Source organism: Squalius cephalus, assembly GCF_949319135.1.
Source record: "Squalius cephalus genome assembly, chromosome: 2".
Classification (NCBI taxonomy): domain Eukaryota; kingdom Metazoa; phylum Chordata; class Actinopteri; order Cypriniformes; family Leuciscidae; genus Squalius; species Squalius cephalus.
In genome coordinates this window covers 17,159,945-17,175,581 of record NC_137123.1, presented here as the reverse complement: position 1 = coordinate 17,175,581, position 15,637 = coordinate 17,159,945, and the positions used below count along the sequence as shown (strand labels likewise).

At 41.2% G+C, this 15,637-nt stretch overlaps 1 protein-coding gene across 2 annotated transcripts; it reads right to left on the bottom strand.

Moving 5' to 3' along the window:
• Positions 1-1,602: 1,602 nt before the first annotated feature.
• Positions 1,603-15,631, bottom strand: commd1 (copper metabolism (Murr1) domain containing 1). 2 transcript variants are annotated; one of them, XM_079846664.1, is made up of 6 exons: positions 15,471-15,631; positions 15,299-15,368; positions 15,008-15,049; positions 12,280-12,520; positions 10,422-10,709; positions 1,603-1,860 (listed from the first exon to the last, which is right to left on the bottom strand). In XM_079846664.1, exons 4-6 carry the CDS (start codon positions 12,451-12,453, stop codon positions 1,753-1,755), a joined length of 570 nt encoding a protein of 189 aa, XP_079702790.1. In that variant the 5' UTR covers positions 12,454-12,520; positions 15,008-15,049; positions 15,299-15,368; positions 15,471-15,631; the 3' UTR covers positions 1,603-1,752. The 2 variants fall into 2 exon arrangements, with proteins under 2 accessions (XP_079702790.1, XP_079702789.1); XM_079846663.1 differs by lacking the exon at positions 1,603-1,860 and adding an exon at positions 3,835-4,066.
• Positions 15,632-15,637: the final 6 nt, after the last annotated feature.

The following is a 15,637-nucleotide window of genomic DNA, read 5'->3' as shown; positions in this document are numbered from 1 at the left end:
ATGATAAAACAACACACAACAGTCCTTGTCTGGTTCACATCCAGATATTCACACCTGCGCGACCTGACACGTCACACGTCTCAACCCGTTCACCTGATGGGTGTTAACTCTTCTTAAATATTTAAACAGAATGGGTGCCATCACAGTTCATTAGTAAATGCTGAGTCTCGAAACTGACAAAATAAAAGATAAAGGGGTACAAAGTAGCATCCAAATTTGAACAACATCAAAAGTCAGTGAATGCTGTCTTTATACCTTTATAAAATAGGACATTTTTATATATTAAAAAAAATAGTATAAGTTGTTTTATTTCCTATTCATTTCATATGAGGTTGACAATTTTATTTTCTAACAATAAACATTGAATAAAAGCAAAATAATATATTTCATACAAACATTCGTGCATTTAAAACTAGCTTTTTTAGAGTGTTAAATTATGTTTTATCTAAAATATATATTTTTTACAACAAATAAATGGCTTTTGTTTCATAATAGACACTTGTTTTTATCCTAATCATGAACAACATACCATTTATCTTTGTTAAAATATGGGAACAGTGGTCTTATCTATAAATAAGTATAGATTAACAGCATAACTTTGACTTTTGACTTTCAGAATGATGACCTTCGCTCAAAAGCACAGCGGTAATAAAGACGGATCATATTAGTCTACATCTGCTGTTCCTAGAACACTAAATCATTTCGCACACATAATAAATATAAACTCGCATACATCAAGATTTACAGGTCCATGTCAGATCATTCAGTCACCTGCACTCCCACTAGAGGTTATTACTTCATTTAATTATTAAGTGACTACGTAAAAGCACCATTATCCCTGTGAAGTGAGTAAAGGAGTGTTCACACTTGGCATGTTTGGTTCAATTTAAGGGTTTGGTTCAATTTAAAGTCACACTTGTAGTTCAGGTTGCTTGGTTTGTTTGGTCCTCCAAAAGTTTTGCGAGGGAACGCCCATCCCAAATCTTTTCCAGCAGCACGTCCCTTCAGGGGCTCCGTAGTCATATCTATCAAAGTATATTAGTGTAGCCTGGTTAAAACCAGACCATTCTCAGTAGTAACTGAGTTATGGTCTGGCAAAGCTCTATAGACAAATCATTTCCAAAGGGGCGTCACGAACGGACATCGCTCAAATGCCTCTGGGCGCAGTTGGATAGACCTAAAACCAATCAGAGTGATCAGGAAATGACCATTTATTTCATTACCTACCGTTTCAGAGAGAAATGTAGTAGCATGTTCATCTGCCAGTGGGTCTTTCATGGAGACTGTCCTCATGTGTTTTCAATTTAAATATAATAATGCATTTAAAAGTTGAACGGACGTCGCTCAAATGCCTCTGGGTGCAATTGGATAGACCTAAAACCAATCAGAGCGATCGTCATTGTGTAAAGCCCACCTCAACGTTTCTGATTGGTGCCGCGATTTCTAGGCCATAGAAATGAGCTTGAATGAGCTCTTTGCCAGACTACTTCTCGAGCAAATCTGAATTTGCCGGAAGTTGTCTGGGTTGTCCCAGGCTAATAGTGGAAAACTAACACTGAAATAATACAGAACCTAAAATCCTGTGAGAGGAAAACTTTATTTTTTTTTAAATAAACTCACAGATATCAAAGTTCGAGGTTTGACAATGATTATTTATGATGAAAATAACAATACAGCACTTAAACACATTCTCTCTCTCTCTCTCTCTCTCTCACACACACACGCACACACCTATGAACACGCAGATAAGCTCTAGCTGCGGTGCACGACGCTGTCGATGCTCTCCTGAAGCTCTGCCATCTTCTTCAGCACCAGATTCACCTTCTGCTCATCAAACTCCAAACACACAAACTCAGAGCTCTGAAGGAGATAGAGAGAGAGAGAGAGAGAGAAAGAAAGAGAGAGAGAGAGAGAGAGAGAGAGAGAGAGAGAGAGAAACAGAGACTGTTTACATTCAGTACGATGAAGAGACCCAAAATCATTTTCAACAACACATAACGTGTAATAATATCAGAACTGCTGCTGACTCGGCTGTTAGAGTCCACCCGCATCAACACAGCGGTGTAAGATTCTCTGCAGAGAAAACACTCTAAAAGTAGTTTCCACATCAATCCTCAGAATTCTGAACTTGTTATTTAGAATCAATTTAGTTTTTAAACAATCAGATTAGATTTGCATCTCCAAACGTTTTTCCTGGAATTCTTGATTCTGATTGGTCAGTCAGCATTCCGTGAACAAGTTTGTTTGCACAGTGATGCTAAACTGTTCAACAGTGTCTGAATTGTTTTCCTACTGAGTTTCTTATCTCTCATTTCACTTGTGAACCAATTTTTTTGTTCATCCCATGCTATATAGCAGTGAAGTATTTGTTTCGGACAAATACCATTTATAACATACCATTTATCTTTTTTTTTTTAAATGGGAACAATGGGCTTATCTATTCTCAACAAAACTTTGATCTTTTCTGGGAAGTATTTGGTTCAGGCGCTGTGCATTTACTGGGAAAACCGTGAACTTAAAGTACATTTAGCCTACAAATCTGGCATGGGTTCTGATCACCCTCATGGCTTATTCTGTAACTTATACCTCATTATGCCTTAGTTACAGGGCAGCAAAAGAATAGTGTTAAAGCTTTTTTTTTGGTAAAAAGGAACCAGAAGGGCAGAAGAATGGTACTGACAAGAAGAATGGGAGTGTCTGTGTCCAGTGTACGCGCCGGTGTCCGTGCCGGTGTCCAGTGTCCGTGCCGGTGTCCAGTGTCCGTGCCGGTGTCCAGTGTCTGTGTCCAGTGCCCGCACTGGTGTCCGTATCCAGTGTCCGTGCCGGTGTCCGTGTCCATGTCCGTGCCGGTGTCCGTGTCCATGTCCGTACCAGTGTCCATGTCCGAGTCCATGTCCGTGTCCGGTGTCCGTATCCAGTGTCCGTCCCGGTGTCTGTGTCCGTATCGGTGTCCGTGTCCATGTCCATGTCCATGTCCGTGTCCAGTGTCCGCGCCGGTGTCCAAAAGCACCATTATCCCTGTGAAGTGAGTAAAGGAGTGTTCACACTTGGCATGTTTGGTTCAATTTAAGGGTTTGGTTCAATTTAAAGTCACACTTGTAGTTCAGGTTGCTTGGTTTGTTTGGTCCTCCAAAAGTTTTGCGAGGGAACGCCCATCCCAAATCTTTTCCAGCAGCACGTCTCTTCAGGGGCTCCGTAGTCATATCTATCAAAGTATATCAGTGTAGCCTGGTTAAAACCAGACCATTCTCAGTAGTAACTGAGTTATGGTCTGGCAAAGCTCCATAGACAAATCATTTCCAAAGGGGCGTCACCAACGGACGTCGCTCAAATGCCTCTGGGCGCAGTTGGATAGACCTAAAACCAATCAGAGTGATCAGGAAATGACCATTTATTTCATTTCCTACCGTTTCAGAGAGAAATGTAGTAGCACGTTCATCTGCCAGTGGGTCTTTCATGGAGACTGTCCTCATGTGTTTGCAATTTGAATATAATAATGCATTTAAAAGTTGAACGGACGTCGCTCAAATGCCTCTGGGTGCAATTGGATAGACCTAAAACCAATCAGAGCGATCGTCATTGTGTAAAGCCCACCTCAACGTTTCTGATTGGTGCCGCGATTTCTAGGCCATAGAAATGAGCTTGAATGAGCTCTTTGCCAGACTACTTCTCGAGCAAATCTGAATTTGCCGGAAGTTGTCTGGGTTGTCCCAGGCTAATTGTGGAAAACTAACACTGAAATAATACAGAACCTAAAATCCTGTGAGAGGAAAACTTTTTTTTTTTTTTAATAAACTCACAGATATCAAAGTTCGAGGTTTGACAATGATTATTTATGATGAAAATAACAATACAGCACTTAAACACATTCTCTCTCTCTCTCTCTCACACACACACACACACACACACACACACACACACACACACACACACACACCTATGAACACGCAGATAAGCTCTAGCTGCGGTGCACGACGCTGTCGATGCTCTCCTGAAGCTCTGCCATCTTCTTCAGCACCAGATTCACCTTCTGCTCATCAAACTCCAAACACACAAACTGTGTGTTCTGAGAGAGAGAGATACACTCATGTCCACGTCCGTGCCAGTGTCCGCGCCAGTGTCCATGTCCGTGTCCAGTGTCCGTGCCGTTGTGTCCATGTCCGTGTTGGTGTCCGTGTCCAGTGTCCGTGTCCAGTGTCCGTGCCGGTGTCCATGTCCGTGCCAGTGTCCGGTGTCCGTGCTGGTGTCCATGTCCGGTGTCCGTGACTATGTCTGTGCCGGTGTCCGTGCCAGTGTCCGTGCCAGTGTCCGTGCCGGTGTCCGTGCCGGTGTCCGTGCCAGTGTCCGTGCCGGTGTCTGTGCCAGTGTCCGTGCCGGTGTCCGTGTCGGTGTCCGTGCCGGTGTCCGTGCCAGTGTCCGTGCCAGTGTCCGTGCCAGTGTCCGTCCCGGTGTGTCTGTGCCGGTGTCCGTGCCGGTGTGTCTGTGCCGGTGTCCAGTGTCCGCGCCGGTGTCTGTGCCGGTGTCCAGTGTCTGTGTCCAGTGTCTGTGCCGGTGTCCAGTGTCAGTGTCCATGTCCGTACCAGTGTCCATGTCGGTGTCCGAGTCCATGTCCGTGTCCAGTGTCCGTGCCGGTGTCTGTGTCCATGTCCATGTCCATGTCCACGCCCGTGTCCGCGCCGGTGTCCATGTCCACGTCAGTGCCAGTGTCCGCGCCGGTGTCCACGCCGGTGTCCGTGCCGGTGTCCATGTCCGTGTCCAGTGTCCGTGCCGGTGTCCATGTCCGTGCCGGTGTCCATGTCCGTGCCGGTGTCCGTGTCCAGTGTCCGTGCCGGTGTCCATGTCCGTGCCGGTGTCCGTGTCCAGTGTCCGTGCCGTTGTGTCCGTGTTGGTGTCCGTGTCCGTGCCAGTGTCCGTGTCCATGTCCGTGACAGTGTCCATGTCCGTGTCCGGTGTCCGTGCTGGTGTCCATGTCTGGTGTCCGCGCCGGTGTCCGTGCCAGTGTCCGTGCCAGTGTCCATGCCAGTGTCCGTCCCAGTGTCCGTGCCGGTGTCCGTGCCACTGTCCATGTCCGTGTCTGTGCCGGTGTCCATGTCCGGTGCTCGTGTCCATGTCCGGTGCTCGTGTCCAGTGTCCGTGCCGGTGTCCATGTCCGTGTCCAGTGTCCGTGCCGGTGTCCATGTCCGTGCCCAGTGTCCGTGCCCGTGTCCAGTGTCCGTGCCGGTGTTGGTGTCCGTGTCCAGTGTCCGTGCCGGTGTCCAGTGTCCGTGTCCATGTCCGGTGTCCGTGCTGGTGTCCATGTCCGGTGTCCGTGTCCATGTCTGTGCCGGTGTCCGTGCCGGTGTCCGTGCCAGTGTCCGTGCCAGTGTCCGTGCCAGTGTCCGTGCCGGTGTCCGTGCCAGTGTCCGTGCCGGTGTCCGTGTCGGTGTCCAGTGTCCGTGCCGGTGTCCATGTCCGGTGTTCGTGTCCATGTCTGTGCCGGTGTCCGTGTCCAGTGTCCGTGCTGGTGTCCATGCCCGGTGTCTGTGTCCATGTCCGGTGTCTGTGTCCATGTCCGTGCCGGTGTCCATGTCCGGTTTCCAGTGTCCATGTCCGTGCCAGTGTCCATGTCCGGTGTCCATGTCCGGTGTCCATGTCCGGTGTCCATGTCCGTGTCAATGTCCGTGTCAATGTCCGTGTCAGTGTCCGTGCCGGTGTCCGTGCCAGTGTCCATGCCAGTGCCGGTGTCCATGTCAGTGTCCATGTCCGTGCCGGTGTCCATGTCCGTGCTGGTGTCCATGTCCGGTGTCCGTGTCCATGTCGGTGTCCGTGCCGGTATCCATGTCCGTGCCAGTGTCCATGTCCGTGTCGGTGTCCATGTCCGTGCTGGTGTCCATGTCCGGTGTCCGTGTCCATGTCCGTGTTGGTGTCTGTGTCCAGTGTCTGTGCCTGTGTCCATGTCCATGTCCGTGCCGTTGTCCGCGCCCATGTCCGTGCCGGTGTCCGCGCCGGTGTCCGTGTCCAGTGTCCGTGTCTGTGCCCATGTCAGTTGCCAATATCGTAGTATTGTGCAACAGTGTATTCTATCAGTTCAGTTCCATGTAGTTCATTTCTGGCGCCTCCATCTCAACATACTGTACAATGCGAAGTACATTCACATCACATGTTAAGGTAGAAGTAGAGGTAGAGGTAGAGATACACTCACGGGACACTGCAATTCACAAAAGTTCATTATTTGCATGTGATTTAAAGCCTTGCCGGTTAAACATTTCATTTGCGTGCTGGTAAGCTGTTCAAACGTGCGCTTTTCTGAGCGCGTACACCCGAAGCGCATACATAAGAATCAATGTATAATTAATACAGTTAAGTCTATGTAGTGTTTTATATTTATATTTGTTCATTCAATTTCTTGCTTCTGTTAAATACACCTCCAGTAGCTGAAAAAAGCACTGTTTATTTCATTTGTTTCATGTTATGTGTATCTTTGTTCTTCTCTTTTAATAACAAAGAAAATAATGACAAAGATTTTTATCTTCGCCACTTTGGCCTAAATGTCTGCCATTTTATTTTATTTTATATTTTGTTACCTTGTAAGGCTTTGTTTTTAAATAGGGACATTTCTTTGGCTGTGATACTCAGTTACATGCAAAATAGTAAAACCAACATGAAAAATAAATATGATATATATATATTTTTGCCATATCACCCACCCCTAATATCAAGCCCCTTTTGTATAGTCACAATAGCCATATCACATAACCTGTAACCACAGCGACTAAAGTAAATTTAATAACATCGGACAGCACAATTGACAAATTAAGGTGCAAATTCATCTGTGCAATCTATTTGCTGGAAAACAGAAACATGATCTGATATCTCACACTACGGATGTGACAGACAACTAGGCAACAGGTCAGTCCTGAAAAATGAATCAAGTCGTTTAGGTTAGAAAATGCAATTTTCACTCTTTTTAATAACTGAACTATACAGTATATAACCATATTGGACTGTGGATGTGTGAAAATCTCATTTCCTTCTTGCCACCCAAACAAAAACACGGCACTGAGAATGATTTGAGGTTTTATCATGCAGTAATTGATCTCGTGAACCAGAATGAAGAATCAATCTCCGCTTTTAGCATCTTTGTGGCCGTGATGAGGGACCCTTATGCTCTCCCGCTGCTCGGAAGAGAATTGAATATCCAACAGTCCCCTATTCTCTGAGCATGAATAATACGGCATGTAATGCAGCTCTCTGCACACGGCACCAATTATACCAAACAATTAGAGCACTCAGACAAACAAACGGTCTGAGAGCCACTTACAGCTGAAAGGAGGCTCCTCTTACAGTGCAGAATGTGCATTTACACAAAAATAATAATAAATTAGGGCTGGGCGTTATGGCGTAATCGTTACAGATTTTGCTATATCATGTATATCACAGCATGCAAATATGCACGTATCACAAAACTACTGATACTTTAGTGAGATGAAACGCATGAAAGAGACAAAGAGCTGGACTTGCTTGATGTTAAAAGGAGTTATTAAGTGCAATAAGTCGTGAAAAACAACTCGAGTGCTCGCGCTGACTGGCACACTGCCAAGTAGTGGTTCAATGGTTCACAAAACTCACGGTTCGGATCATATTATAGTTTTTGGGTCACGGATCAGACAATTTTTTAGATCAGCTAGAAAAAATATATTGTGGGGGTGGGGGTGGGGGGGGGGTGACTTTGCTTTCCATTTATTACTTAAAGCACACTTTAAGTACTCCTATACCACAGCAAAAACTACTAGCCTAACTAATAAAGCTCAAACACTCTTAAAGGCAAGTGAACAGTCACAAAATAAGAACAAATACACAAATCACAAGCACAGATAAATACAACACCCACAAAACACCCACCCACCCCTAAAATATATAAATAAATTAATTAATTAAAAGTTTTTCCACTTACATTAATTCATTATTTTCATAATTATTAATTTATGCTTTCCATGGATTTTCAATGTAGCAGTTTCAGGAAAACCGCCATCATGGAATGCAGAACTACTTTACAGTCGTGCAGTTACAGAAGATTATTCAAAACCTCTGAACATCTGTCAGTCAACAAGAATTTAACTGTGCCATGGTATAATTTGAATAAAAATAACATTTCTCATTTCACCTGCAATTTAGACTGTTATACATAAATAAAATAGGCCAGTTTACATTACGCAGACTGAATAAATAGTGCTTGTACAACACTTGTCTGTCAGGTAGTTAATGCACATGCAACAACATGCCGTGCTGTCGATTATACTATTTATTGGTGCAAAAAACATAAAAACAATGTAAGCTGTGCAGTTCCCAGAAGATGATCCAAAACCTCGGAACATCTGTCAATCAAGAATGAAAAAATGTACCAGTACCATGTAATATATATATATATATATATATATATATTTATTTTTTAAATAAAAAAATGTCACAACTGGTAAGAAATCTTTTTTTGGGCATAAGATAGACATGATACTTAATATCTTCTATATTAGCTTCTACCTGTGCAATAAATCTTGCTCATTCACTAATGCAAATCTTTGAAATCTTTGCTCATTCACTAATGAAAAATAATTTCACAGTATAATGCTATTTGTTAATATCTCTTAATATCTCTTATCTTAATATCAATGTAAACTCTTAAATACTCTCAGATTTCAGCTTTGAGGCTTTCAGAGATTTTCCACATACTTTTCTCACACATCTCTGAACACCCAGCCAACATGTCACAACTACTTACCAATGTGGAATCAAACACAGACAGGTGTGACTTTCGGGACATGTCTACACATATTCATGTGTGTGTGCGGTTACACCAGACTGAGCACCCACATTTCCCAAGTGATTGGCAGAAATGATCATCATCAATACTCTCAGGCCTTGTCCACACTAATACATTTTCATTTGAAAACATGTTTTTTCTCTCCGTTTTAGCCTTTCCTTCACCCTGAGGTATTCAAAAACCTTAGTTATGTGACACATATTGTACTCATAGATATCTATAGTTAGTTAGTTACACCGGCATTGTTGTGCCTGCTATTTACTTTGTGTTGCTAAAGAGAAATGTTCTTTTGTAGACTCTTCATATTAAATTCCTCGCAATTGCTGTCCTGCCGCAAAACATGATGACAATTCACCCTTCACAGGGAGTTTGATTGACAGGCGATCTGAGCAATCATAATCCGCCATCCGCTGAATCCGCCATTTTGTCCGACAAAGCAGTCAGGAGAGTTAGTAGATTAACGTTGAAGGATTTGAACTTGAAAAACGGTGTGTACTGACGTCTTTCCACAGTTAAAACAACATTCCTTCATTTTTCACTGCGTGAGAACATGTTGTGTGGCGTGAGAGCGGCGTAGCTTGTCGGACATAGCAACAGTAACTAAAGGGGGCGGGTCTTTGCGAACGGACTAAATAACTACTTTTACACACACAAAAAATGAATCCTTATTTTTTCAGAAATTTAACCCTCATATGTGACAGTATTCATAGGATTTTAAACTAAATCATGCAGTGAAAGCGTAGACTTTAAATGCTCACACGCAGTTCTCTAAACTACTAGACTACATCACATAGTGTGTGATGTATGTGTATGTGTGTACACTCTCTTGGTGTGTTTTTGTAAAGTGAGGGACATCCCTCGATATTGTCGGATTGCACATTGTTAAAACAACCATCACGATATTATCGTAAACGATATATATCGCACAAACTTTGTAGATGTAGCCTCGGCCAAACACACTTCCCTGATTTTAGCATGCAAAAACATGCTAAATTCAAGCACCAGAGCTGGGCGGTGAAAAAAAACTATTTTGTGCTTTTAAAACACTGCAGTATGGAGATCAGCCCTTAAAGGTGCATTGTGTAATATTTAGGAGGATTTGTTGACAGAAATGCAATATCATATACATAACTGTTTTCAGTGGTGTTTAAAGACCTTACAATAAACAGTTATGTTTTTATTACCTTAGAATGAGTCATTTCTATCTACATACACCGCGGGTCCCCTTACATTGAAATGGCCATTTTGTGCCTCCATGTTTCTACGGTGGCCCTAAACGGACAAACTGCTCTACAAAGCGCACTTCGTCACTATGTTGTTCTTCATGCAAAGAAGCTAGCTTAAGTTAGCGAACAAAACACTGACACAATGATGAACAAGTAACAATAATATTCGCAATAATATATCGTTTTACTGAATAATTAAGTAAACCTAATTTCTTAATTTATCTTTGTAAAGAAACCTCATTGCTTAACTGTCTACTCTCTGCTGTCTCTGACGACGATCTTTTCCTGTCGGCCACCGTAACTTCTGTTGGTTGCAATTCGCAACCTCACCACTAGATGCTGCTAAAAATTACACACTGCACCTTTAAACTTGCATAAACTGAACCCTCATTTCTCACCTCTCCGGTGCGGCCGAGCTCTAACTCCACCAGTGCCACGGGGCTGTTGGACACCTGCCCCCTGCTGGCGGACGTGTGCAGGTCCACCCTCCACTTCAGGCCCCTAAGGCCGGGCTCCCAGCGGCTCTGAGCCAAAAGACTCTCTCGCACCCGCGTCCGGTGGGTCTTCCAGAAGCGTCCCAGAGCGACCGCCTGCTCCGGGCTCACGCCTCCACCACCCTGCCTACGCGTCTGCGCCGTGAGGAACGCCTCCAGCTGCGTCTGATCCATGTCCGCTGATGCCATGGACTGAAGGAGGGACAGACAGATCAGGTTATGGGTGTAGCATGGGATAAATTATGATATTTGGCATTTTTAATTATCAGTATCGGCCGACAAGTTTTAATGTTTGGCTGATAGGAGTCAGAACGCAGACTTTTATTTTGACAGCGCTGAAGACACAGATACACAGGAGCTCATTCTCCGTCTTCATTTGATTACCGTCTTTGATTAACACTAATGTACACTGCAATCTTCTCTCAAATGACCTGTTATCTCTCAATGTTTCTCGGGTCTGAACAGAGCTTGGGAAAGAAAGATTTAAGTATAATGCCTGTGTTACTTGGAATAATCTGCAAAATATTTTAAAGTTGTTCATGGTCCCATCACTAAATTAATTTAAGTTACTTTAGTAACGTTATATGTATATAAAGTAAACTGGTTCTTGAGTATTTGTTGCTGCCTTCTTTGGCAAGTCACTGTTTAAAACTGACTTTGTATGTATGGATGCATGGAAAATTGCATATCAGACAGAACTACTAAAGAAAATGAACAGTTTACATGAATAGACAGTCAACTTAAACTTATTTCAGTCTATTGCAAGACAACATTTCTAATTCTAATTCAACTAATATTATAGGCCCATTTTATTTAGCCTAATTTCAGCTTTATTTCAGTTAACTTAAATGCTTAATGTTACGAATTATTTAGGCTAATGCCGGTCAGGGACACCATTAGGCCGGAGTCACACACTCAGACAGGCCACCCCATAAAAATAAAGTTTGATTTGCTACAAATTCCCAGCTTTTGGGTCTTCTTTTCCTGACAGGCCATGTCATGATGATACATTGACATTTCAGCACTTCATGAAGGCAGCGACAATAACAGCCTAGTTCTAAGCCAAATGGCTAACTCCATCCTATCGCACTCAATGAGTTGATTAACTCATCCCGTGCTGATTTGATTATCTGAACGTGCTCCTCCCAAACGTTATTTAATTTAAATATAATTTAATGAATGAATTTAAGGGATTGCATAAAGGGAAATTAAGGGATATTTATGCACAAATTAGCTGGGCATTTGCGATCCCTAATCGCAGTTAGACATCTGAAATGATTTGACTCTACAGACATTTTTTTCTGGTCTCTGATAACGGGAGGGGCGAGCCAGACTACATCGTGCCGGATCTTAAGCTAGACCTTTTTATTTTATTTATTTATTTGTATTTTTTCTTGAACAAACTTCATTTAGGCTACATTTACACTTCACACTCAAAGTCATTTACAGTGTGTTTACACCGCAAAACAAATCCTCTCCTTGCCATTTTCGTGCTCTTCCAAACGGGATTGTCCTCTCCGACTTGCCGTAGAGTCCTCAAACTCAGTAGAGGAGGGGCCATGTAGATGAGCTCATAAATCTGCACTTTGAGTGGCGTGTGGCGTCAATTTAACATCTATCGGCAAGTGGCGTTATTTTAACGCGTGGCGGCGTGTGCCGTTAACTTATCGCCTGGCGGCGTTATGAAGACGGCGTTTTAATATTGATACGGCGGTCAAAAGCACGCGAATTCTGACCCATTTGGCTTTCCATATATAGATACCTTGAGAAGCGACCTCATCTTGTCATGCAGCGCGCGGAACTCGTCCTGCGTCGTCTCGGCGTAGAGCTCATTCTTCAGAAACTCCTCTGTGATTTCTGTATTGCCGTAATAAAGTCTCTGTGTGATTCCGTTCAGTAAAGCGCTCACACATCTCTGGCTGTCCGCGTCAGCCATGTTGGATGTTGACAGGGGGTCATGTGATCCGCGTCACGCGCAGCGCGCGTTCACTTCCGGTATTTCTCTGTTTAATATAAACCAGAGCCGTTAAATATTATATAAACATAAACATAATCCTCCTGTGGCCCATGAATAGACTTTTGTCCACTGTAGTCGACATTATATTTTAGTAAATTTACACTACATGTCACAGTTTTAGTCTGTATCTGCTGTAAAGAGTTTCACCATGACAACAACAACAACAACAGCTTCTCCTTGGTCTTTAAAAAGACTGACATTAATTTAGTGAACAATGTATTACTCTTATTGAAATATGATAATATTTAGTAATTATCATTTTAAATATGACTATTTTTTTTGTATTGTTTGTCATAAATCGACATCTCTATCATGGGGTTTCTTATCAAAATATGACTTTATGTTACGAAACAAGGCATTGATTTCATACATGACACTGTAGAGACCCCTGGGGCCTGTTGCATAAACCGCTTAGACTAGTCTTATAAGTTAGTCATTGCATTTTTTCCCGTTCATAACTTTTTTAAGTCAGTTACATAAAAACATACATTGGCCTAATTTGATACCGAAAAGTGACTAACCGTCCCTTGACTAACTGCTAATCGGTCATATTAGGTCTTAAGACACAACCTTAACATAATGGCTAAGTTTATACAACTGGCCACAGGACATACATGTTTATCAGGCATTTTTGGAGACACAACAAATAAGAAATTATAGATCAATATTCCTATGAAATATTAGATATTATTATGAAATTGATATAATTATTACTCCCATTATTACACTTCTTTTTTCATAACATGTTGGCCCAAGATCACATTAATATGCAAATTAGATACAGCTTTTACCCACATATTGGATAAAGGAAAATGGTATATCAATTCATTCCATTATATCTTTCATAACATTGTTGAGAATCATCTTTATACAAAGTTTGGTTAAAAAAAAAACTTAAAACCTAAAAAGTGATTGGATGAAAAAAAATTCCCATTGTTTTTGCCTATAGGCTACATGTCATTTCATGTAATTTTATGACATGAAGTCTTGGTGAACTGAGTCCTGGTGTCCTCTACAGAGGACATAGCATAACATGAATAAAATTCAAAAATTCAAAAATATTTTTTTATACATTTGTTTCTTATGCACTAATCAATGTAATGATAGATGTATGCTTCGCTGCCTTTGATATCCCACAATCCAGTGCCATTTTCCAGCATTCCATTTTGTGACAGCTGAGCTAAAAAAAATAAAGATGGTGTCTGAAAGGTGCGTTTGATGGTCAGTTTGAGTGTAAATGTACATTTTTGGCCAACGTTTTTCACTTTTGATGTCATTTCTAGCGAGATATTATTATTGTAGTCATTCACTTAGTTTTCATCAAAGCTCTCTCTATGCTGTAGTAGATCATTAAACCGTTACACTGCCTGTCTGAAATCAGTTTTGTGAGGTACCTTCGTGCGCACACAAGTCATTGCCTGATAATTTTCCAAATTATTTTTATCATTTAAAGATTATAATAAAAAATAACCCCTTGCAGCCATAGTTTTTAACAGTACGAATTTGATCAATTCTCAGTTCAACCCTTCCAAAAGATTGACCTAAGGATAATACTTTTAAAAAAGGAGTTATGAAAATGTAATGGCCCTACTGCAGCATTTTTCTATTTAAAATGGAAATGTTACTGTGAATGTGTGTGTTTCTGTTCATAACTTTCAGAAGCCAAAAAGAGGCGCATACAATCAAACTGTCATCAGTATAGATAGTGGGATGAATCAACAGCACAAGTGCAGAAAGAAAGGTCATTTTGAGTATTACAATTTGTTACATTTTTTAATGATAAAGTGACAGTATATAAAATGCAATGAACAGAGATATTTTCATGAAATGCTTAGATAAAAAATGTAACTGCCATATGTAAATACTATTACGGCAATACAATAAAGTGCTTTAATACACAAACATTATTTTAAGATATTTTTAAGAGTCTTTAGATATATAAACTCACACAGGACACACCACTATTGTCAACCCTTATTTGACCCGATTACCATTCAATCAAAGTTAGCAGATATTCCTCTAAAAACACTCAGCAAAATACAATGAGGGAACAACAAAGCGGCACTCTTTCACCAACAACATCTCCAAGCTGTAACACATAGAATACAGTCACATTCAGGCATGATTTGATTTCATAAGCCTATTATGTATAACATATAATAATGAATTACTCTGCTTTTGTCATATGAAACAAAAACACTAGTAATTGCATACATAATTATACATAAATCTACTAAATAAGCAAAACAACCCCTAAATATTATTTGTTCCATAAAATATTACTAAAATATATTACTATATACTTATGTTTTATGTATATATTTTGTGTATTATTATAATTAGCATGTATTTCTCAAAAGCATTGTGAGCTAAGTTGATTAGGATTTGGAAGGAGAGACCATTAGTGACAATGGTTCGATCTACTACGGCTTACATAATTACTACAGTCATAAAGTCTTACAAAAATACTTACATCGTCTTCAAATCAGAGGGGTTGACTTTGGGTTTAGGTGGCCTGTAACAAAAGAAGGCACAGACTCATGAATGTTATATTTAGTGAAGATATACTTATTACAGTTTCAGTTTCTTTAATTTTCTAACCATTTATTAAGGTGTAAACAGATTTGTTAATATACAGAACTATCATAAATAAAATAATTTTATCCTAGTTTAAATTAAAATTTTAAAATGTTAGCATTTTGTAGAATGTAAGCATGTTTTTTGTGTTTTGTTAATGTGTTTGTTTGAGCTTGTGTTTACTTACAAGTAAGTACTTGTGTTCATCAGGGTTTTCAGGCAGGCAATGTCATCTGTGATGTCATCATCCAAAAAAGCTTTGGTAGGAAAAAAGTTAAAAGTTCATATCTAATCATATCTGTATTTAGTTAATTTCCTAAAAAAAAAACATTTGATATGGCTTTTTCCCTCTAACTTACAAGTGCATTTCATGTTGCAAATATTGAGTGATGGCACCAGGCCGGAATCACAGGCCCACTGATCACTGAGCTGAAACACTCCATACAGACGCCAGACAGGCCTCTTTGGCTTTTTCTCAAAAATGGGACCGTAGGGTTTGGGTAAAGAGAGAATGTGACGGCGGAGT

What these genes read in the sequence shown, in the direction of transcription:
- commd1 (XM_079846664.1), bottom strand. Translation starts at nt 12,453, where the DNA reads ATGGCTGACGCGGACAGCCAGAGATGTGTGAGCGCTTTACTGAACGGA. An exon ending in AGATGAGGTCGCTTCTCAAG is followed by an intron (nt 10,710 to 12,279) that starts GTATCTATATAT and finishes TCCCTCCTTCAG; the next exon opens with TCCATGGCATCAGCGGACAT. An exon ending in AGCTCGGCCGCACCGGAGAG is followed by an intron (nt 1,861 to 10,421) that starts GTGAGAAATGAG and finishes TATCTCCTTCAG; the next exon opens with AGCTCTGAGTTTGTGTGTTT.